Below are 21,414 nucleotides of genomic sequence, written 5' to 3'. Positions count from 1 at the left end.
TATATATAGACACACACACACACACACACACACACATACACCACGGATCCAATGAGAGATTCCTTACCAGTCTACCGTGCAGACCTCCCATTTTTCGATCGAATTGTGACGATTCGAGCCGCTCAATGTGTTCAGAACGTGATTTTAAGGGTATCCGTGAGAAATCAGCAAAAAAAATGATCGGAAAGGGCTTGATCCGAGCAGTTTTTACTGAACCGTTCAATAAAAAACTACTCGGATCAAGCCCTTCTCGATCATTTCTTTTGCTGATTTCTAGCGGGTACCCTTAAAATCACATTCTGATCACTTTGAGCGGCTCGGATCGTCCCAATTCGATCGGGAAATGGGAGTCCCGCACGGTAAGCCCGTGCGGGATCCCTCAAGGGAACCGGACTCTCTCTCTCTCTCTCTCTCTCTCTCTCTCTATATATATATATATATATATATACAAACGGTCCGGTTTTGACCCGGTCTTTAAAACACATAAAATGGATCAAAATTATTTTTCTGATTTATAAAATTTTATAAACCGGAACCGGATCAAAATTATTTGACCGGTTTGAAAAATTCGGTCTGATTTGATTTTTCCAATTTTGATCGATTTTTCGATCTTGGCTAACACCCCTATGTGCAAGTTTCACTTAAAAGTTGAAATTTTCTACAAGTTTAACTAATTAATCGTTTGAAGTACCAATCGTAAATGACTTTAAATCAATTTCTGAGCCGGAGTCTTTGATTTTAGTATATGGTTTTAGATTGATTGCATGTAAGTTAATCCTGCAGTTCTAGTTAAGCTGAAACACTAGTTTTATTTTTTACCGCTGCAACGTAAGTTTTTTCCTTTGACGATAGGGTGTTTGAGTCAGTTTATGCACAACTCATCTCCTTTGGAAGTACTTCCAAAAATCAATGATCGGCTTTGTTCGGCTTAATACGCCAAATAGCTTCTTTTTTTTGTCCTTATTTAATTTTTTTCGTATTTGTTAGTTTTTCCTCATTTTTTTTGGATTATTGTTTTTTCATGACGAGAGGAATTTAAAAAGTAAAAAAAATATGATCAAAACCTAAATTTTTTGAATAAAAACAAAAAAATAAGCCAATAAATCATTTTTTTGTCTTTATTCAAAAAACTTGGGTTTCGATCATAATTTTATACTTTTTAGATTTCTCTTGTTATGACAAAGCAATAATTCACAAAAAATTAAAAAAAAAACTAATAAATACAAAAAGAAAAGAAAAAGAGGTCATTTAGCTTATTACACCGAACAAAACAAGGGTTCGGATCCCATCCAGTATTTTACTGTCCATTAGGGTCCATTTAATGGCTGAGATTAACTGTGAGAAATCGAAGGTGGGACATCATGCCACGTCCAGTCCAATTTTGGCTCTCAAACGGCACTTGGGACTTGGTAACGGAAAAGGTCCCATTTAACATTTTTTTTTTGTTGAGAAAATCCAAATGTTGAGGGGCTCTCAAACAACACATATCATTTTTGTGGAGCTCATTTCGGGTCCCACAAAGATGATTCAAACTGCAAATTATTCTTAAGAAATATTTTTTGTGATTCTTGTAAAAAATTAGATAAATCCGATATCTGTAAGCATATTTTCAGCATTCGTCGGGACCCTACGAATATTGAAACATCCTATGAATTCTGAACCAACCTTTATCGATATCGGATTGAGCTAAATTTTTTTTAATAATCCATAAATAAATATTTTAAGAATAATTGGCAGTTTGAATCATAATTGTAAAACCCGTAATGAGTCTTGTAAGAATTTAAAAAAGCTAATTAGTGCACCCCCTTTTTGGTACCCATTAAATGGGCAATAATCTTCTCTCTTTTTTTGATTTTGGTAGAGCCCATCACGAGTCCTACAAAAATAATTCAAATGACCACTTATTCTTGAAATATTTTTTTAGTTTCTAAAAGAATTAACTCAATCCAATATCGATAAGGACTGTTTTAGAATTCGTACAACCCTTATGAATGCTGAAAAAGCCTTTATACGGATATCAGATTGAACTAATTTTTTTACAAAAATCACTAAAAATTATTTTTTAAGAATAACTTGAGGTTTGAATCATCTTTGTGGGATCCGAAATGGGCTCCACAAAAATGGTATGTGTTGTTTGAGAGCCCCTCAACATTTGGATTTTCTCAAAAAAAAAAAAAAATGTTAAATGGGACCTTTTTCCGTTAGCAAGTCCCAAGTGCCGTTTGAGAGCCAAAATTGGACAGGATGTGACATGATGTCCCACCTTAGATTTCTCACAGTTAATCTTTCGAGAAAGTCTAATTAAAGGTGCAGAGTCTCCTATAGAATGGCTCCAGAAGTATTGATAGCATCTAAGATGTTTAGAAGTTGAAACATGAGAGCGAGCAAATCTTTAAATCTCTGGCCAACTTGATGACTCTGAAAGTGAGTTTCAGTCTAGAAACGGATAGAGTAGCCCAGTTGCGATCTCTGGGCAGTAGGACTGTTCTGATTACATTTCAGAACCAAGAGGTGAGGGACAAGATGATTCTGAAACAGTGGATGAAGTTGTGGTTTGCCAGTGTGGAACCATGGCGGGCGAACCAGCATGCTTAGAAAGATTTGTGTGGTTAAGGCTGTAAAGGAGTTCCATTAAATATTTGGAATGCAGTAACTTTTAAGTTGATAGCTGAGTTGTGGGGTTCTTTCATTATGTCGGACGACTCAACCCTCAAAGAACTCTCTCAAAGAAGGGAAAGTTTTGGTAGCCACGGAGAAGCCATGGTGAAGGAGCCCAGGAACTTCGGCTTTAGCAGTGAGAAGGAAGAAGATGCTGACTTGACTGCTTAAAAAGTGAACAATGGAACTAGATGGGTTGGTGTAGGATGGTACTACTCCACTGGGAAAGCTGTTGGAGGAGGCGGGGGCTCGAAGCAAAGGGAGGCAGAAGGGCATTTATGCATGTCATAGCATGCCATCAAGCCAGCTCAGAGGTGTTTGAATCTAGAGCAGAGGACTCGGTGGAAAAGTTGGAAAAGAGAGAGAATGAAGTTGTTTGTGGAGCCCATAATACTCTCTTATAAACTGGCCCAGAAGTATTGATATATACTCCTAAGTAAGATATTTGGAAGTTGAAACATGATAAGAGCGAGCAAACCTTTAAATCTCTGGCCAACTAATTGGGATTGTGCAGAAATACTTATTATAGAATGAGAGTCTGTTATTAGAATTTAATACAAGTTTAGCAAAGCAGAGTAATGACTTGTGCATTTTCTACAAGTTTAACTAATTAATCGTTTGAAGTACCGATCTCAAATGACTTTTAATCAATTTCTAATTGAGCCGGAGTCTTTGAATTTAGTATATGGTTTTAGATTGATTGCATGTAAGTGAATCCAGCAGTTCTAGTTAAGCTGAAACACTAGTTTTTTTTTTCTGCCGCTACGCAAGTTTTTTTCTTTGACGATAGGGTGTTTGAGTCAGTTTATGCACAACTTATCTCCTTTGGAAGTACTTCCAAAATCAATGATCGGCTTTATTCGGCTTAATAAGCCAAATGACTTTTTTTTTTGTTCTTATTCAAATTTTTTTCGTATTTATTAGTTTTTCGTCATTTTTTTGAATTATTATTTCTTCATGACGAGAGGAATTTAAAAAGTAAAAAATTATGATCAAAACCTAAATTTTTTGAATAAAGACAAAAATAAGCTAATAAATTATTTTTTTTGTCTTTGTTTTCGATCATAATTTTATACTTTTTAAATTTCTCTTATCATAAGGAAGTAATTATCTAAAAAAATTTAAAAAAAATTATTTGACTTATTACACCGAACAATCCCAAATTTCGAATGAAGTCAAAATTTATTTGATGTCGGTCAGAAGTGAATGCACGTACAACTGTATATGTCAAGGAGACCTTTACTTTAGCATCAAATGGTAAATTATAGTGGTGACCATGACTAAAATCAATGGTTCTCGTAATTGTCATTGTCAGTTGAAAGGGAAAACTAATGCATAAACGCTGCTCCCTCTGTTTTAAAAGGAGTGATCTTTTTTAAACTACGTGTTATTTTAAAATATTATTTTTTAATTTATGAAGTTTTATGTAATTGTAAAAAATTTATTTAATAGAATTAATTAAAATTTATCAAATAATATTTATATTACATATTTTTTAATACTTATATTGAATGATATAAACGATTGAAAACAACACGCTTTTTCAAAAAGATCAATCATTTTGGAACGGGGGAGTATAAGACAATCTAGCCCAGGGGAAAAAATCTGGATCCCAGGACATTGCCAAGTAGGTGCAAGGCATATTTGAAATGTCCATCTCAACAATTAATGATTCAGATTGAAAATAAACTCTTTATTTCTAATCTGAACCGTTGAAAATACTTTTTAACGATCCGAATGTATTTTGCATCCGCTTGGCAGCATTCTTGAATTCAAAAAGTCCCTCTTGCATGAAAAAAAAATCATGATCGAAGCATGCAACAAAAATGAACATCAAATCAAGCATTGGACTATTCGTGAAAATGTCCTCCATCTCAGGGGAAAAAATCTGGATCCCGGGACACTGCCAAGTAGGTGCATGGCATATTCGAAACGTCCATCTCAAAAATTAATGGTTCAGATTAAAAATAAACTCTTTATTTCTAATCTGAACCGCTGAAAATGCTTTTTAACGACCCAAAGGCATTCGCACCCGCTTGAGAGCATCCCCGAACTCAAAAAGTCCCTCTTGCATGAAAAAAAATCATGATCGAAGCATGCAACAAAAATGAACATCAAATCAAGCATTCGACTATTCGTGAAAATGTCCTCCATCTCAAGGGCATTAATTAATCAACCAACAATTTAAATATCAATCCTCTGTTCATTCGTGGACTCAACTTTAATTTCCTTGGGAAAAATGTACTTCCTCTCTCCCAAATTTTTGGTTCTCTTTCATTATTTGTGCCTTTATGATATTTTTTTATGTCAAATATAGATTTTATTTGATAGATCTCAAGTAATTTTATTAAACAAAGCTTTCGAAATGGCAAAAAGTATTATAGATTGTAAGATATGGACAATTGTTTGAGTGACACAAAAAGTGAAAAAAGACCAAGAATTTGGGACGGAGGGAGTATAAAACACAGCAAATATTCATCTGACAAATTATATTGGGTAGACCTAAGTCATATATATATAATTAGCGTGCGCGTACGTGAGGTGAGCGCGAGCATACAAACTACTGAAATTTGCGAGAGTAATGATTGAGGGCAAGAACGCATGATATGTTGAAGGATTATGGGATTAAGTGTAGACCACGTAAGGGAAAGAAAAAATTGAAATCAATAGACCGGAGAGAATCCAGTTCTTTATACTCCCTCCGTCCCATTTTTATTGTCCATTTTCATTTTTCATGCCGTTTTTTCAACGCTTATATCTCCCAATCTATAATGTTTTTTATAATTTTGAAAACTTTGTATTATAGATCTAATTGAGAACTATAAAACAAGATCCATATTGCATATTTTTGGAGATACGTATTGGAAGATATAAGCGTTGAAAGAACGACACGAAAAACGAAAATGAACAATAAAAATGAGACGGAGGGAGTATCATTTTTGAAGTCTTTTCTGGGCTCACCTCGATAATCCAAACTGTTCACTTCAAGAACTCGTCTAGAAAGTCTAGCTATTACTTCAAAAATTACGTTGGTAGAATAACGTTAATTTGACATTATTGCGACCCTTTTGAAGATAAGATCTGTTCCAAAATCATAAAATCTAAGTGATTTTTGACATTATTGATGTTCTCGAGGGTTTTAAAAATTGAATAAGTATTGTTTTATGTGAACCCCAAAAGGATCCCAAAAACTAGCCCCTCCAGTCTAATTGATGAATCAGGCGCATCCCATTCTTATTTATTACTCTTTCCGTTTCAATTTGTTTGTCCTTTTTTACTATTTGAAACCTCCTACAAAATTGTCTATATGTTTCAATTTATAATGTTTTTTGTATGTAATATGAATTTTATTTGATAGATTTCAATTAGGTCTAAAATATGATATTCTCGAAATTCTGTAAAATATTATATATTGTGAGACATAAATAATTTTTTAAAAGACACGTATGTCGAAATTAGACAAACAAATTGGGATGGAGGGAAGATATATATATACATAACTTCAACTGTAAAGGAAGATAACCAACGACCACTGGGCAAATTTTCCTGAGGCAGGATCTTCTGTACCAAAAACTCATGTGTCACTGTATCAAGTAGTTTGCTGATTTAAAACTTAAAAAAAGTTCACACATTCTGACGACGGAAAAATTCTCTCGACACAAAATCACATAAGTTTTCAGGAGAGAGAAAATCGGACCCAATTTTCCGAATATCGCACGTGGAAGTTTTCATGCCGACTCTTTATCACAACGTGAGCTTATAGAACCACGCCACGTGTCCGGAAGATCTTTTATAAAGCGCCCTTTTCTCAACCTCATTTTCCTGTTCTACACCGTCACCACTGAAACTCTTTCAGCTTCATCTTCAAAACTCTCTCTCTCTCTCTCTCTCTGTGGAATTCTACTGCACCTCTCTCTCTCTCTCTCTCTCTCTCTCTCTCTCTCTCTCTCTCTCCCTAGATCTATACCTTGAATATAGGTATTCTTCTCAATTCCATTGCTCTCTTTCATAAACCGCATTCCGTCAGATTTGGAATTCAGCAATGCTAGGAGCACAATCTCAAAACACATCTGCGGACGCAGCTGTATTGAGAGACGTTCAATACACGTGAGCCCAAACACAGGAGTGTCTGGAAGTTGTGTTCTTGGACTTTTTGTTTGGAATTCCAATCGTTTCCTATGAAGGGTGAACCGAAGAGGCCAAATATTCACAAAATTCTAGAACCAGTGATTTGTTTTTGTAAATTATTTGAATTATATTCTACGCCTCAATGCAATTTTAAATAATCTTACACAAAATCCTATAAGTGAATCACAGAAGTTTTCACCTTTTTAATCCTGTCTCCAATTCTCCAAAATTTCTCTGCCGACATTCTACTTTGATTTTGTCTCCAAAATGACTTTCCCAACTGTCACAATGCTCCGTGTTCAGACTTGACTCGTTTAGAGAGGCTCGTTTATCAAGTTCGAACAACTAGTTGAATCTCGGCTAATTTACACAAGCTTAAAACTCGAGTTTGAGCTAGACTCGTTTACTTACAGAGAGCCACTAACAAGTCAAGCCTCGCGCTGCTTCTTGAACAGAACAGCTCGGTGAACACATTCACGTATACACGCAAATTATGTTAGAATATATACTCGTATCTGTACTGATTCTTGATTTGATGCAGATCTAATTTTTTGTTGATCGAGGAGGAACATGAGCAATTCGACAGGGCATAATTTTCTTCACCAGAGCTTGCTTGCTCCGACAGTGTTGGAGCATCAAAGTAAGATCAATTCCCCTTGCGTTCCGAGCAATACTTTATTTCAATCTCAAGTGAATTCGCAGTTACGCAAATCGCCCATAAGTACCAAGTTCAAGGGCAACATTTTGAATGTGAGGAAAACCAAGTTGGCAATGGGAACCAATCGAGCTGTTTCTGATTTTCCTCGGGCTGTTTTAGCCGCTGATTCGGCTTCTGAGGTACTCTACCAATTACGGTTTTGTAATTTGTTTGATTTGCAATTTTCCCCATATTTTTTAGGAAAACGATAAGGACGGAACTTTTTTTTGTCGATGCGAAAATTTTAATGCATAAGAATCTTTTACCCTGCATGTGGTACAAACCTATTATGGACTAGAAATTTGGCATTAACACAAAAGGAAAATGATTTCCGCACTTCACTTTCTTATGAATGCGTTTCAAAATTTGTTTTTAAGTGCTTGTGATGTGTATATTTCTAAGCGCTAAATGACCAATTTTGGAGTGCATTTATAAAAACGTAGAGTGCAAAAAAAACAATTACCCTAAGAAAAACTGTTAAGGAAATAGATTGTTAAGGAAATAGAATCCCACATTGCTTGGGAGTGGAATGGGTGATCACTTAATAACATCTGGGACCTCTCCATTCATAGCCAATTGGTCTTGAGATGGATATAAAGTTTCCACATGGTATCAAAGCGGGGCCCGTTCTACCCCCATATTTTAAAAAATTCGCAATCCACACCCCACGATGACAGACTAGCAAAAAGGTTGCACGATGATAGGACCCAAAAGTGGCCACACGTGACAGACCTCAAACGCGGTTGCACGTGAGGGGGGATGTTAAGGAAATAGAGTCCCATATTGCTTGGGAGTGGAATGGGTGATTACTTAATAACATCTGGGACCTCTTCACTCATTGCCAATTGGTTTTGAGATGGATATAAAGTTTCTACAAAAACAACTATTGGGAAATGATAAAGGCGGTGCTGATAATGTCAAAATTCTAGTACATAGAAGACTTGTCCCATGTTTACTGACAAAAGCAAAATTTTGGAGCATAAGAATCTTATACCCTGCATATGGCATTATGTTCTTAATAACCTTAACTGATTAAGCTATTGCAAATTGGATTAAGCCTTTTTGGTTTTGTCCATTTTGATTGAAGAACTTGCAGTGTTTGATGAGCAAGGACACAGATGACCAGGCCTTTCTTTCGCGTTATAGTAATTAGATTAGTAAAACTAATGGAAAAAGTTCGACAGACTGTGTTAGCCAATTGAAAGCACTTAATTGGATTCTAATTTTTGAGAGCGTAAAACTACATCCGTTATAGCAACTGCTCATCAACACTTGAATGCTCTGGTTTTTCAGATTTTTCCTGGCTGTCTTTCAGGGTTGGAAGATGTTTTAACCTCAAAAAATTAGAAAAACTTTATCATTCCACCCTTTCCGATTAAGTCTTGAGCTTCACAATCATCGCAGAGAAAAACGTTTTTATCTACTTCCAACCTAAATTCTGTTCACCAGTGTCCTAAAGTTCACTCCTGATACAGTTAAGCCTGCTCGTTGCTTCAATGAAGAATAATAGATATCTTGGTGATATGAGCTTAAAATCGGTAAAAGGAAGTGATGATTTGAGAACCTGAAAATTCTGTCTTGCACATATCTTTTCTGGTTTGGACATCAGTTGATTCCGACTTTCTCTTTCCTTGCAGCAACTTGCAGGAAAGTTCAGCCTTGACGGAAACAGTGAATTGCAGGTATCAACACCTTTGATTTTTTGCATTTGTATTTGACCCCAGAAATTTGTTGAATTAAGATGAATTGAGGTTCCTATTTTTCAACATGAGTTTCTCCTATGACCCTATCCAATTCAACAGGTGGATGTTAGTGCTCCTAATTCAGGTTCCGTGACACAAATAGATATCCGGGCCACTAATAATAGTGGCACCTTACTTCTGCACTGGGGTGGGATACAGAACCAAAAAGAGTAAGTTCACTTGTGCGTGATTGATTTGTAGTAGTTGGGGTTTTCAAGTATATTGTTTGGAAATATTTTATTTTCCTTTTGTGAATCTTTCAGGAAGTGGGTTCTTCCTTCTCGTCATCCCGAGGGAACGAGACCATATAAGAACAGAGCTCTTAGAACTCCTTTTTTGAAAGTAAGTTACAAAAAGATAAAGAAAACCAAGTTGTGGATTGTCTTTCCATGTAACTGAATTGGTGACCTATTCTTGACTTAGTTAAGTCAACAACTAGATGCATAATTACTTGTTATCTATTTCTTTCGTTGTAGTCTGGCTCCAGTTCCTTTTTGAAAATAGAGATTGATGATCCTACAATACAAGCTATAGAATTTCTCATAGTGGATGAAGAGCAGAATAAATGGTAAGTCTCCGTTGGTCTATAAGTTGCTAGCTTTGTCTCTATGAAGAGCAGAATAAATGCTAAGTCTCCCTTGGTCTATAAGTTGCTAGCTTTTTATTTTGTTTGTTTCTTACTATTATTTTTGTTTGTAGGTTCAAAAATAATGGTGGCAATTTTCACATTAAGTTGCCAGCGAAAGGCAAGTTGATTCCAAATGTTTCAGTTCCTGAAGATCTTGTGCAGATTCAAGCCTACTTGAGGTGGGAAAGGAAGGGTAAACAGATGTATAATCCTGAGCAAGAGAAGGCAAGGATTCTTGGAGTACTTTATGTACTTTTCTGCTATTTCTTCATCCAAGAGGGGTAACTTTGCATGATCCTGTAGTTGTGCTGATGACAGTTGCTCCTCTCGTGATTTTATTCTTGAAAGCAAACTCATTGAGAATACTTGCCATATCGAAAAGGGAAAATAGTGGGTATTTCAAAATGTTGAGATGCTCAGTAGCAATCTGATGCAAAGGCATGGGAATTTCAGATGTGTTTATTTGCAAATGTCTAGTGTCTAAATCCTAATTTTTCTTGGTATTAACGTTAGACCACCTGATGTCTACCTTGGTCATGTAGAATTGAAAATTGCCGAGTATTAGACTGGCAAAGTAAAATATAGTAAATGGTTAGTGGTATAAATTTTCAATTTAGTGGAGAGTACTTGGAAGAGATAGGGTTGTTTTATGGGCTCCTACTGGTACTGAAAAAGGGGATGATATTTTCTGTTTGCCTTTTGTCAAGAAATTAGGGTAGAGGCATTTAGAATCTTAGATACAAGATGGATGAAAAGGTCTTATTGCGAACACTTAAAAGTCGGGTATTGTAAGAAGGGAGAAGTCCTCTAATACGAAACTCCACTCTCTGAAGACTAATTATGGACTTGCTAGTGTTGGAGACGTACTTAGGTAAACAGAAGGGTCTTGCTAGTGTTGGGACTTGGGGCATGAGCTGGGCAGACTCCGTGAAATGACATATTGTGCTCACTATGTGTTTCAACATTGTTAACCAACGTGAAACAACAAATCATGCTCACTGTGTGTTTCAACATGTTGACCTTCCTTACGGATTACCTCGATGTTCTTCTGTTAGAACGTCAGAGATGATAGCGGAATGGGTGGTTAATCTTTCCGATCTGTCAATGAAGCTTGGCATTACTTGAAGGGGGATATTAGAGTCAGGCTAGATCCTTAAATGGGTATCTTCGGCCATTATCCTACAGGAATAATGCTTATGATTCCATTTTTTTGCTATAGGAAGAATATGAAGCAGCTCGATTTGAGCTATTGGAGGAAGTAGCCAGGGGCATTTCCATACAGGACCTTCGAGCCAGGCTAACAAAGAAAAATGGTGCAAGTGAGGTTAAGCAGCAGCTTCTTTCCGAAACAAGGAAGAAGAATACAAAAGAACAAACACAAACTAAGGTTGCAAAGAAACTAGATAGAAAGACGTATTCTAGTGCTGGAAGGATTCAGCGCAAGAAGAGGGATTTAGTGCAGCTTCTTAACAAGTATGTGGCCGGAGCTGGGGAGGAAAAAAGCCCAGTCAAACCAAAAGCCCTGTCCACAATTGAGATTTTTGCCAAGGAAAAGGAAGAACAAGCTGGTGGCCCTACTGTAAGCAAGAAAATATTCAGGCTTGTCGATAAGGAGCTTCTGGTGAGATAATGATACGCTCTTTGTATTGATGTTATCCTTGGAAATTTCAGTTGCTGGGTTTTTTCTAATGCTTAGACGCTTGTACCTTTTCAAGGTACTGATTACCAAGCCTGTGGAAAAGACAAACGTTCATTTGGCTACAGATCTCACCGAACCAGTTATCCTTCATTGGGCTTTATCGAAAAAACCAGGAGAATGGCTTGTAAGATATATGAATCTATTAATCATGGGCATTGTTATCCTGCAGTTTATTGGAGTAGATAACTTTGCACTTAACACCACTCGTCTACCTTTCTGTTAATCAACTTTAACTAAGTACGGATGTTTTGCAGGCACCACCTTCTAGTTTATTGCCCCCTGGTTCAACTTCACTAGACAAAGCCAGCGAAACGAAATTCAGTAGTTCTAGTGATCCAACTTCCAAGGTGTGCCAAGGGAAACTTGAAGTTCCTATATGTCTGAATACCACAGCGACTTCTGCTGTTCTGCATTTTGGTTAAATTGATGCTAGAATTAATGGACAAATCATTTATGGACAGCAGACTCATGTTCCTGTTTCAATTTTCAGGTCCAATCCTTGGAAATAGAAATTGAAGATGACAGTTTCGTGGGGATGCCATTTGTTCTTCGGTCTGGTGGAAACTGGATAAAGAATCAAGGTTCAGACTTTTATGTTGAATTTGGTGTTAAGTCTAAGCAGATTCAAAAGGTTCTCTCTCTTAATTTTCTTGAGAAGGAATTTTGTAATATGCTTTTCTTGGTGTTGTTAGTTTTCCTTTTTTTTTTTCACCATCCACACCACTTTCCAGTCATATTGACTTGGTATTGCTCCACTTGGAAGGATGCTGGTGATGGCCGAGGCACTGCTAAGGCTTTGTTGGATAAAATAGCCAATATGGAAAGTGAGGCACAGAAGTCCTTCATGCATCGGTCAGTATTCTCTGGCAACTTTCCATCATATCTCTCTCTCTCTCTCTCTTGGGGCGAACTTTGTAAATGGGCTTCAGGAAAGGAGGGTTTTGGCTTAAAGTGAAATACTTCATCCTTTCGTTGTCTTTCCACATCTTGTGCCTCTTTGTTGTGACCATTGCTTTTAGAAGTATTCTAGCTGAGTATACTTTGCTCATTTACGCATATACATAATCGAAATTCGATCGGGAAAGGGGGGTCCGCATTTTAACTAAAATGAGGACTCCCTCATTTGAAACAAACCGTATATACCTCATTTGAAACAAACCGTGTGTGTGTGTGTGTGTGTGTGTATTTTTCCTGTTGCACAATGTGTGTTACTTTAGGTTGTCTTCAAGTATTTTAGGTAGACTGTATGTGCTAGTTCTTTCAAGTGCTGTAATAGGCTTCAGGAAAGGAGGGCTTCACCTGGACTTGATAATTTTTCTTTAGGTTGTCCTGAGATGAGACCTTGTCTTCACTAATTTTGTTGGGTTATCAATTTGGATCATTCTAATGAATTTCTGATGTTTATTCTTCTTCTCAGGTTTAATATCGCAGCGGACCTGGTATATGAAGCCAAAGACGCTGGTAAACTGGGTTTTGCAGGACTCCTTGTGTGGTTGAGGTTTGTGGCAACACGACAGCTCATATGGAATAAGAACTACAACGTAAAACCACGGTGAACACGACTCTTTGTTTGTGGTTCCTATAGTTTCAGCCTCTGTCATTCTCCAATAGTGACTGTAACTGTGTCTTATTCTCTAAATGTGGCTATTTGTACAGTGAAATAAGTCAAGCTCAAGATAAGCTTACAGACTTGCTCGAGTTTGTTTATAGAACTAATCCAGAATATCGAGAACTTTTGCGAATGATTCTTTCTAGTGTTGGTCGTGGAGGTGAAGGGGATGTGGGGCAGCGAATCCGAGACGAAATCCTGGTTATCCAGGTAAATATGATCTATCCTGTAATTAACAGGACCAACGCTAATAATATTTGAGCTCTCAGTAGTTTTCACCCTTTGAGGGAAAATGATTGTTGTACATATGAAAGTAACCATGTTTTTATTGCAGAGAAATAATGATTGCAAGGGTGGAATTATGGAGCAATGGCATCAGAAGCTGCATAATAACACTAGTCCTGATGACGTTGTCATCTGTCAGGTATCGGAATGCAAACCTGGGTGAATTTCTTCCGTCTATATCTTTAAAACTTGTCTCACAATGAATGTTCTTGTAGGCACTAATGGATTATCTCAATTGTGATTTGGACATCAGTGTTTATTGGAAAACACTGAATGATAATGGAATAACAAAAGAGCGCCTTTTGAGCTATGATCGTGCTATCCGTTCGGAACCTGATTTCAGGAGAGACCAGAAAGATGGCCTTTTGCGCGATCTTAGAAATTACATGAGAACATTGAAGGTTGGCTCCTTAAAATTTCCCAGTCAATGCTTATATCATTTTATCTACTTTCCACAGATATCTTTTCATGGCGTGTTTTTGAACTAAGGTAATAGGAGAAATCATAATGACTGATTAAACAAACTATCATAAGAGGGACTTAGAAACATGTCCTGCTATAAATTGGACCACAATGGAGGTTCTGAAGCATGCAAAATGAAACTATACGTGGATGTGTGCATTTTCTTCTTACTGATAGCTTACTTCCAGAAGTCGTTGACTTGAATTTACAATGATACATCAGAGGGAAAGTAACAGTACATGTGTGCACTGAATCCATCAAAATGGAACAGCCTAATTACAGATTCTCTTCGTTCTTTTTCTAAGAAAACAGAAATTGTTGAATTCTGATTATTCAGAAGCTTAGAGAATTTTGTTCTATTTGCACGCCGAATCAATCTACGGTGCTATAAATGACAAGTTGACAACTGTATGATGCAGGCAGTGCATTCAGGCGCAGATTTAGAGTCAGCCATTTCAAATTGCATGGGCTACAGGTCTGAGGTATTGTCACTGACCGGAAGGTGTTGCTCATTGGTTGTCTTTTCTTAATCTGTAGATAAGAACTTCATGCTTTTGTTGCCTTTTTTTTTTTTTTTTCCAGGGGAAAGGCTTCATGGTTGGGGTGAAGATAAATCCTGTTTCAGGCTTGCCATCTGGATTTCCTGTACTGCTTTCTATGCTACTCTTTTTTATGCAACCTTCTTGATGTCAGCTTGAAAAAGTGTGAGAAAATTCAGTCCACTGTAAACTTTTATGAATCTTTTAAACAGGAACTACTTCATTTTGTCCTGGAACATGTTGAAGATAAGAATGTGGAAGCACTTCTTGAGGTAAGTGAAATTATTTTGTAGGCTTTTTGTTTTTCTAGCTACCCTCACACTCTGATTTTTCCTATAAGATTCAGAAATAAATAAAATATCTCATATTCAGGGATTGCTAGAGACCCGTGCAGAGCTTAGTCCATTGATTTCTAAATCAATTGATCGTCTTAAGGATCTTTTGTTTTTGGACATCGCCCTTGATTCTACTGTTCGGACGGCCATAGAACGGGGATATGAGGAGTTGAATAGTGCTAAACCAGAGGTATATCCCCTTGTCAGCATATCTGCATCTGTTTATCATCATTATCGACTGATGGTCTCTCGCACCTGTAAAGGTTTCTGGTTTGCTTTAGTTTCACTGATCAAATATGCTCTTCGTGACCTACTTATGTATTTGCAGAAAATTATGTACTTCATCACTCTTGTCCTCGAAAACCTTGCCCTGTCTTGGGATGATAATGAGGATCTCATCTATTGCTTAAAGGTAATCAATTATGCAACTTTATATTCGAATTTCATGCTCAATCTTTCGTTGGCACCTTGAAATATTCCTTGCTCATCTTCGCCACTGGTGTTCAGAAAGATTTATATGTAGCTTGATAATAAATACATGTTGGACTTTACATTGCATTGTGCTTCATGGTTCATGCAGTCTTTCTGTATTTACCCATTGATTTGGTATAACACATTCTGATAATTTTGATGTACTTACTTAAATATCCAGTAGAATTAATCAAAATAAGTGTCACTCTAACCTTATTTAACGTTTTGTTCAGCTTTCTGTAGTGTCCACTCTGTCCAAATAAATCCCCTGGAATTTTAGATGTATCCAATTGTTCCTGTTCTCCTGGACCAACATGTTCTAACCCAAGCCACTTGAAAATATTGAGCTCTGTTTTCGAATGTCTGGCATTTGAAATTAAACCTATATAGCTCAATTTAGAGTTTTAACCATTAGGTATAGTATGACGATGGGTGTCAATGGTCGCTCTGAACACAGTATTTAGTTGTCTCTCTACGTCATTGTTAGAAAGCTACATGATTGGACAGTGTAAATTGTTTACTGTTCTCTTTTGCTGCTTATGAAGGGATGGAATGAAGCCCTAAGCATGTCCAAGTCTGGAGATAGTCACTGGGCTCTGTATGCGAAATCAGTCCTTGACAGAACCCGGCTTGCACTTGCAGGCAAGGCGGAGTCCTACCATCATTTATTGCAACCATCTGCTGAATATCTTGGATCTCAGCTTGGAGTGGAGCAATGGGCTGTATGTTGATCATTCTACAACCTAACTGCTTTGGTATTGTGTTGTATTTGTACATAATACCTTGACAGTTGACATCACCTGTACGATCACTTAATGCAGGTGAATATTTTCACAGAAGAAATCATTCGTGCCGGATCAGCAGCATCACTATCTTCACTTCTTAATCGACTTGATCCCGTTCTTCGTGAAACTGCTAATTTGGGAAGGTTAATCCAACTTTCATTGTTCAATTTGTTCTTATAAGCATAATACATTATTTGAATGATTTCATTTGAGTGTATGGAACACTCGTATTCGAATGGGCTGTAGTTAATTCTATAGTCCCTGAAAGAATATGCTATTACGGTGTGATATTGTGATTTGTGAACCTCATGCATATGACCTTCAAAAAACGAACCTCATGCATATGATTGTATATTAGTACGAAGCTCAAACATAGATACATTTAGATATACTAACAAGTAACAACTTAAATTTTGCTTGATACAGTTGGCAGGTTATCAGTCCAGTTGAAGCCATAGGATATGTTGTTGTCGTAGACGAGTTGCTTGCTGTCCAGAACAAATCTTATGAAAAGTCAACAATTTTGGTGGCAAAATCTGTCAAAGGAGAGGAGGAAATTCCTGATGGTGCAGTTGCTGTGCTAACACCTGACATGCCAGATGTCCTATCACATGTTTCTGTGCGAGCAAGAAATAGCAAGGTAAGTCGATATCAATCTGTAATTTTTGTGCTGCTGTTTTGTTTGTTGTATTGAATGATTGTTGAAATGAGAAACTAACCTGTGATATTTGTGATCGTTTTTCCTTTTTGTGGAAGGTCTGCTTTGCTACATGCTTTGATTCCAACATTTGGGCTGACCTCCAAGCAAGTGAAGGGAAATTATTGCTGATAAAGCCCACTTCTGCAGATATAGTTTATAGGTACCCATCTTTATTGGAGTTTCTTACTGCTTGTCTTACAATTTCTTGATGAAGTTCCAATCCATTTTTCTCTACTTTCAGTATGAATTCCTCATTTAATTTTCAATGCCCTCTACAAACCAAAAATGCATTGCCAGAGTTAATCCTCTTTCCTTCTTAATCTCAGCATGTTGAAGGAGGGTGACTTAACAAATGCAAGTTCAACAAGCTTGAAAGAAGACGACTCTTTGCCCTCTCTGACACTGGTCAGAAAGCAGTTTGGTGGTAGATATGCAATATCATCTGACGAGTTCAAAAGTGAAATGGTTAGGACTGCAATGTCAAGTTTCAACTATACTCGGAGGAGTTTTCCCCTTTTGCTTTCTTTTACCATTGACCGAACTACATAACACGACTTAAAGAATTATTTCAGGGATTGATGTACATGTTTGCAAACCGATGTTTTCCAATTTTTGGAGCTTATAGCACTTTGAGTTTCGTAGGTCGGAGCTAAATCACGCAATATAGCATACCTGAAAGGAAAAGTGCCATCTTGGGTTGGGATTCCTACCTCAGTTGCCCTGCCATTTGGAGTTTTCGAGAAAGTTCTTTCGGATGGTTTAAATAAGGTTTCCCTCGCCTCAACTTTTGATGCATCTTAATGCAGTCTGCAATTGCTACAATCTACTCTGCGTCATTCACTGACATAGTGAAATTTATGATTATATGGTCATTCGGCAGCATATTAACTTGCATTTGATTTATAGGGAGTGGCAGAAAATTTGCAGATCCTGAAGAAAAAGCTAGGAGGAGGAGACATCAGTGCACTCGGGGAGATCCGAAAGGCAGTTTTAGAACTTGCAGCTCCATCCCAGTTGGTATGTCCTTTCTAGAGGAGTAGAGGATTTTTTTTTCTTATTCTACTAAGCCCCGAAATTTTGGAACATAGATGTGGCTATTTTTCTTCTTTGCTTACCGCAAAAATGTAACTGAAACCTTACGGCAGGTGGAAGAGTTGAAAAACAAGATGCAAAGTTCTGGCATGCCTTGGCCTGGAGATGAAGGCCAGCAGAGATGGGAGCAAGCATGGCTGGCTATAAAGAAAGTAAGACTGTCGTCCTGCTCTAAAAGTTTCCTAGACATAAGTTCTATGTTCATCAGCCATTCAGCACGCTACAGAGCCTTAATATGCTTAGGCATGTCGTGTTTGTAATTTTCTAGGTCTGGGCTTCAAAGTGGAATGAGAGAGCATACTTCAGCACAAGAAAAGTGAAATTAGATCATGAGTACCTTTGCATGGCTGTCCTGGTTCAGGAAATAATAAACGCTGACTACGCATTTGTTATCCACACAACAAATCCATCTTCAGGAGACTCGTCAGAGATATATGCTGAGGTAATTTATAACTAGAGCATATTGACCAAATTTCTCTTGGATTGTCAGCCTAAACCTCATGACTTGCAGGTTTGGTTTTTCCACCAACCAAGTCATGACTAGGCAACATTTCTCCCCTTAAACTTGTTTGGAGAGGAAAACTGGTTGAAACAAACCCGACTCCACCTAACGGGGATTAAGACTTGCTAGTTTCTAGTTTTTGCTTGTGGAATAGTATTAGTTTTTGTGTACATTAGAACAAATTACGTTGACATATGGTTTTTTTGTTCGGACAGGTAGTGAAGGGCCTTGGAGAAACTCTGGTTGGAGCATATCCGGGTCGTGCTTTGAGTTTTATCTGCAAGAAGAATGATCTGAACTCTCCTCAGGTGAGTAAACCCCTCCTCATCTCTCACCAGAGAAAAGGAACTGGGGATATTTATCCCCCGTCTCCAATTCTACCTATACCAGCATTTCGGTGCTTTTTCAGCTATTGAATCACATGGGTTTCTTGAGAGAAGAAAAGATTCTTTGTGATCCGATAGCCGGACATGCACCGGAACACTGGTACATACAAAATTAGGTATGTAGGCATTGAGCTCGTCTTTGGACCATAACATCTATTGTCTTCATGGACATGTAACCAGCACTTATGGTTATGGTCCAAACGGGTAATTGTCTTCTTAGTTCTCACTTCTCAGACCCAAATTTCCAAGTAATATGATTCTACCGATTTTAAACATTTTATGCAATCAATTTTGACATTCACGAGCTATTAAGTTTCTTGTAATGGGTTCTTGTTAGGTTTTATGAGCCAATCATGTGATGCTTTTATTCATCCTCATCCCACACCACCCATAGTTTAGTAGTATTTAGTAGCAACAACTGTTTGTATCCTGCGCCGCATCGAATTGCATTTGGCCGCATCGAATTGCACTTGGCTCCATCGAATTGCACTTGGCCGCTACGAAATACACTTGGCCGCCTCAAATTGCACTTGGCCACTACACTTGACCGCTACAAATTACACTTGGCCACATCGAATTGCACTTGGCCGCTACAAATTACTTTTGGCCGCATCGAATTACACTTGGCCGCATTGAATTGCACTTGGGTAATCTAAACTTGTCTTTGATAATGAGCTTCAACAATTCAGGTTTTGGGATATCCGAGCAAACCCATTGGACTTTTTATAAGACGATCGATCATCTTCCGATCCGACTCCAACGGTGAAGATCTAGAAGGTTATGCTGGTGCAGGACTTTATGACAGGTAACATCGTGCAATAAAATACTGCAAATTTCGTTATCCTCCCCATCAAAGGTATAGATTTGGTTAAACTCAATGCGTGCAAGTGTTACAATTATCTAATTTTTTCCCTTTCTCTACAGCGTACCAATGGATGAAGAAGAGAAAGTTGTACTTGACTATTCATCGGATCAATTGATTAAGGATGCTGACTTCCGTCGATCAATCCTCTCCAGCATTGCTGGTGCTGGAAATGCGATCGAGGAGCTGTATGGATCTCCTCAAGACATTGAAGGTGTGGTTAGAGATGGGAAAATCTATGTTGTACAGACAAGGCCACAGATGTAATCCTCATTCTTTCTCTTACTATTTTCACAAGAGAAGGGTTAGATATATAGGGAGTTCCTGATTATGTAACTATTTTCCAAATAAAAACAGTAATAAATGTAACTATTGTATTTTTTCACAAAAGAAAAATACAATTTCATTAGCATTTTATCGTTATTTTGGCTGATGTTGCATGAAAATTGAAATTCCATATTTATTCGGCAACAAGTACAAAGAGAAATACATGATAACACCACCATACCTAGTGCATATACATAGGCATATGGACGTCTGTATACTGCCCTTAGGATGGACAACCTTCTGCTGCAAAACCGGAGACATTCATCCACACTTCATTCAATCGCCCCGACTGATGGAACGAAGCATTGTACTGGGCAATCGAATAGGACCCTTTGCCTTCAATACTATCCGGTTTTCCACCTGAGATTTTTCCCAAGACGGTCACAAGAGCTTCCATTTCTTTGTTGATGTTATCATCCTTGGCAAACCCAGAAAATGTCCTAACTGCAATGCAATGGCTTCTCCACTTGTCCAACACCAAATTCAGTTCGGGGTTAGGCTGCGGAGGAGCTCCCCCGTATTTTGCTGACACGTAGAGCCTCACAGTGTAGTTGGATTCGTGCGACGATTGGGTAGTGATGCTTGTTAAGACAGGAGCAGTTTTCATAAGGTTAGAAGAGTTGAGGTTGGCACCGTGAATGTATTGATACAACCTGTCGCGAGCAAAGCAAAGATAGACCAAGAAGAAAATACAGTTATCTATTCATCAGTACATATGGAGAAGAGGTTTTTGAGTTTTGGAAACTGGTTTCCTGTAGAAGCAGAACAAACAAATAAAATTAAAAACAAGTGTTCCCATACAGGCAATTTTTGTGAAGAAATAAAAAGAGAGCAGTACAGGCAGTTTTTGTTCATTGCACTCTGAGAAAGTTGACAGATAAAAATAGAAAAGACGATGAAGTGAAACGGGGGTATTAGAAGCAAGGAGACCTGTGAAAGCCGTCTTTGGTTGATTTCTCGAAGGAAGTGCCACCAGGGACAAGAGCAGACATCCATGAGGATTCTTCGTAGAGTCTGATCTCCACACCTGGTTCTGATCGTATTACTGTGTATTGCGGTGACTCAATCGCATTAGAGAGAGGTAGTAGAGCCAGTACTAGCGCCAGAAAACAATAGAAATAACACGCAAAGCTAAAAAACAGCGGCTGCTGCCTTTCCATTGTTGTTTTTTGAATGTTTTCCAAGAACCACAAAGCTACTTTGCCTCTAAGGCTCCAAGCCTCCGTCCTTTTATAGATGCATTCCTCAGTTGTACCGCGAAGAAGTGTCTCCTAACCTCAATTGCCTATTATAACAGTGAGCGATGTATAATGTTTGCACGTTCATAGTACGAGACAGCAATATACAAGTTTTGCATGTTCGTAGCATATCATGTCTCGTTTTCGTTCCATTGCGATTGCAGATTAACACCTACGGATCATTAACACCTACGGTTCTTCTTACCCTTTTTTTTTTTTTTTCCCTGACCTTGATGTTGAAAGGTACATATTGGCTTTTGAAAATTTAT

General features: G+C 37.7%; 2 protein-coding genes across 3 annotated transcripts; one reads left to right on the top strand and one right to left on the bottom strand.

The window, feature by feature from the left end:
• The first annotated feature begins 6,487 nt into the window (after nt 1–6,487).
• Nucleotides 6,488–20,000, top strand: LOC131310209 (alpha-glucan water dikinase, chloroplastic-like). Of its 2 annotated transcripts, XM_058337115.1 has the most exons (33): nt 6,488–6,636; nt 7,328–7,623; nt 9,121–9,165; nt 9,286–9,395; nt 9,489–9,567; nt 9,702–9,793; nt 9,925–10,078; nt 11,073–11,474; nt 11,569–11,676; nt 11,807–11,899; nt 12,043–12,183; nt 12,316–12,404; nt 12,970–13,104; nt 13,209–13,371; nt 13,496–13,585; nt 13,662–13,847; nt 14,328–14,390; nt 14,491–14,553; nt 14,660–14,719; nt 14,820–14,972; nt 15,111–15,194; nt 15,799–15,975; nt 16,075–16,181; nt 16,465–16,678; nt 16,795–16,898; nt 17,065–17,203; nt 17,381–17,506; nt 17,645–17,755; nt 17,884–17,982; nt 18,099–18,272; nt 18,548–18,640; nt 19,408–19,523; nt 19,643–20,000. In XM_058337115.1, exons 2-33 carry the CDS (start codon nt 7,357–7,359, stop codon nt 19,845–19,847), a joined length of 4,242 nt encoding a protein of 1,413 aa, XP_058193098.1. In that variant the 5' UTR covers nt 6,488–6,636; nt 7,328–7,356; the 3' UTR covers nt 19,848–20,000. The 2 variants fall into 2 exon arrangements, with proteins under 2 accessions (XP_058193098.1, XP_058193099.1); XM_058337116.1 differs by lacking the exons at nt 6,488–6,636; nt 7,328–7,623 and adding an exon at nt 8,676–9,021.
• A 22-nt stretch (nt 20,001–20,022) lies between these two features.
• On the bottom strand, nt 20,023–21,092 carry LOC131310212 (uncharacterized). The gene is made up of 2 exons (XM_058337121.1): nt 20,838–21,092; nt 20,023–20,560 (listed from the first exon to the last, which is right to left on the bottom strand). Exons 1-2 carry the CDS (start codon nt 21,065–21,067, stop codon nt 20,131–20,133), a joined length of 660 nt encoding a protein of 219 aa, XP_058193104.1. The 5' UTR covers nt 21,068–21,092; the 3' UTR covers nt 20,023–20,130.
• Nucleotides 21,093–21,414: the final 322 nt, after the last annotated feature.

This window comes from Rhododendron vialii, chromosome 12a, assembly GCF_030253575.1.
Source record: "Rhododendron vialii isolate Sample 1 chromosome 12a, ASM3025357v1".
Classification (NCBI taxonomy): domain Eukaryota; kingdom Viridiplantae; phylum Streptophyta; class Magnoliopsida; order Ericales; family Ericaceae; genus Rhododendron; species Rhododendron vialii.
Note: the sequence above shows the minus strand (reverse complement) of the source record. Positions and strands in the feature narration are given on the sequence as shown.

Excerpts from the sequence above, each read along its gene's own strand:
- LOC131310209 (XM_058337115.1), top strand. The coding sequence starts at position 7,357 with ATGAGCAATTCGACAGGGCATAATTTTCTTCACCAGAGCTTGCTTGCT. Across the intron at positions 9,396-9,488 it reads GGGATACAGAACCAAAAAGA|GAAGTGGGTTCTTCCTTCTC; the intron begins GTAAGTTCACTT and ends TGAATCTTTCAG. Across the intron at positions 14,554-14,659 it reads GCTTGCCATCTGGATTTCCT|GAACTACTTCATTTTGTCCT; the intron begins GTACTGCTTTCT and ends TCTTTTAAACAG.
- LOC131310212 (XM_058337121.1), bottom strand. The coding sequence starts at position 21,067 with ATGGAAAGGCAGCAGCCGCTGTTTTTTAGCTTTGCGTGTTATTTCTAT. Across the intron at positions 20,561-20,837 it reads ACCAAAGACGGCTTTCACAG|GTTGTATCAATACATTCACG; the intron begins GTCTCCTTGCTT and ends TGCTCGCGACAG.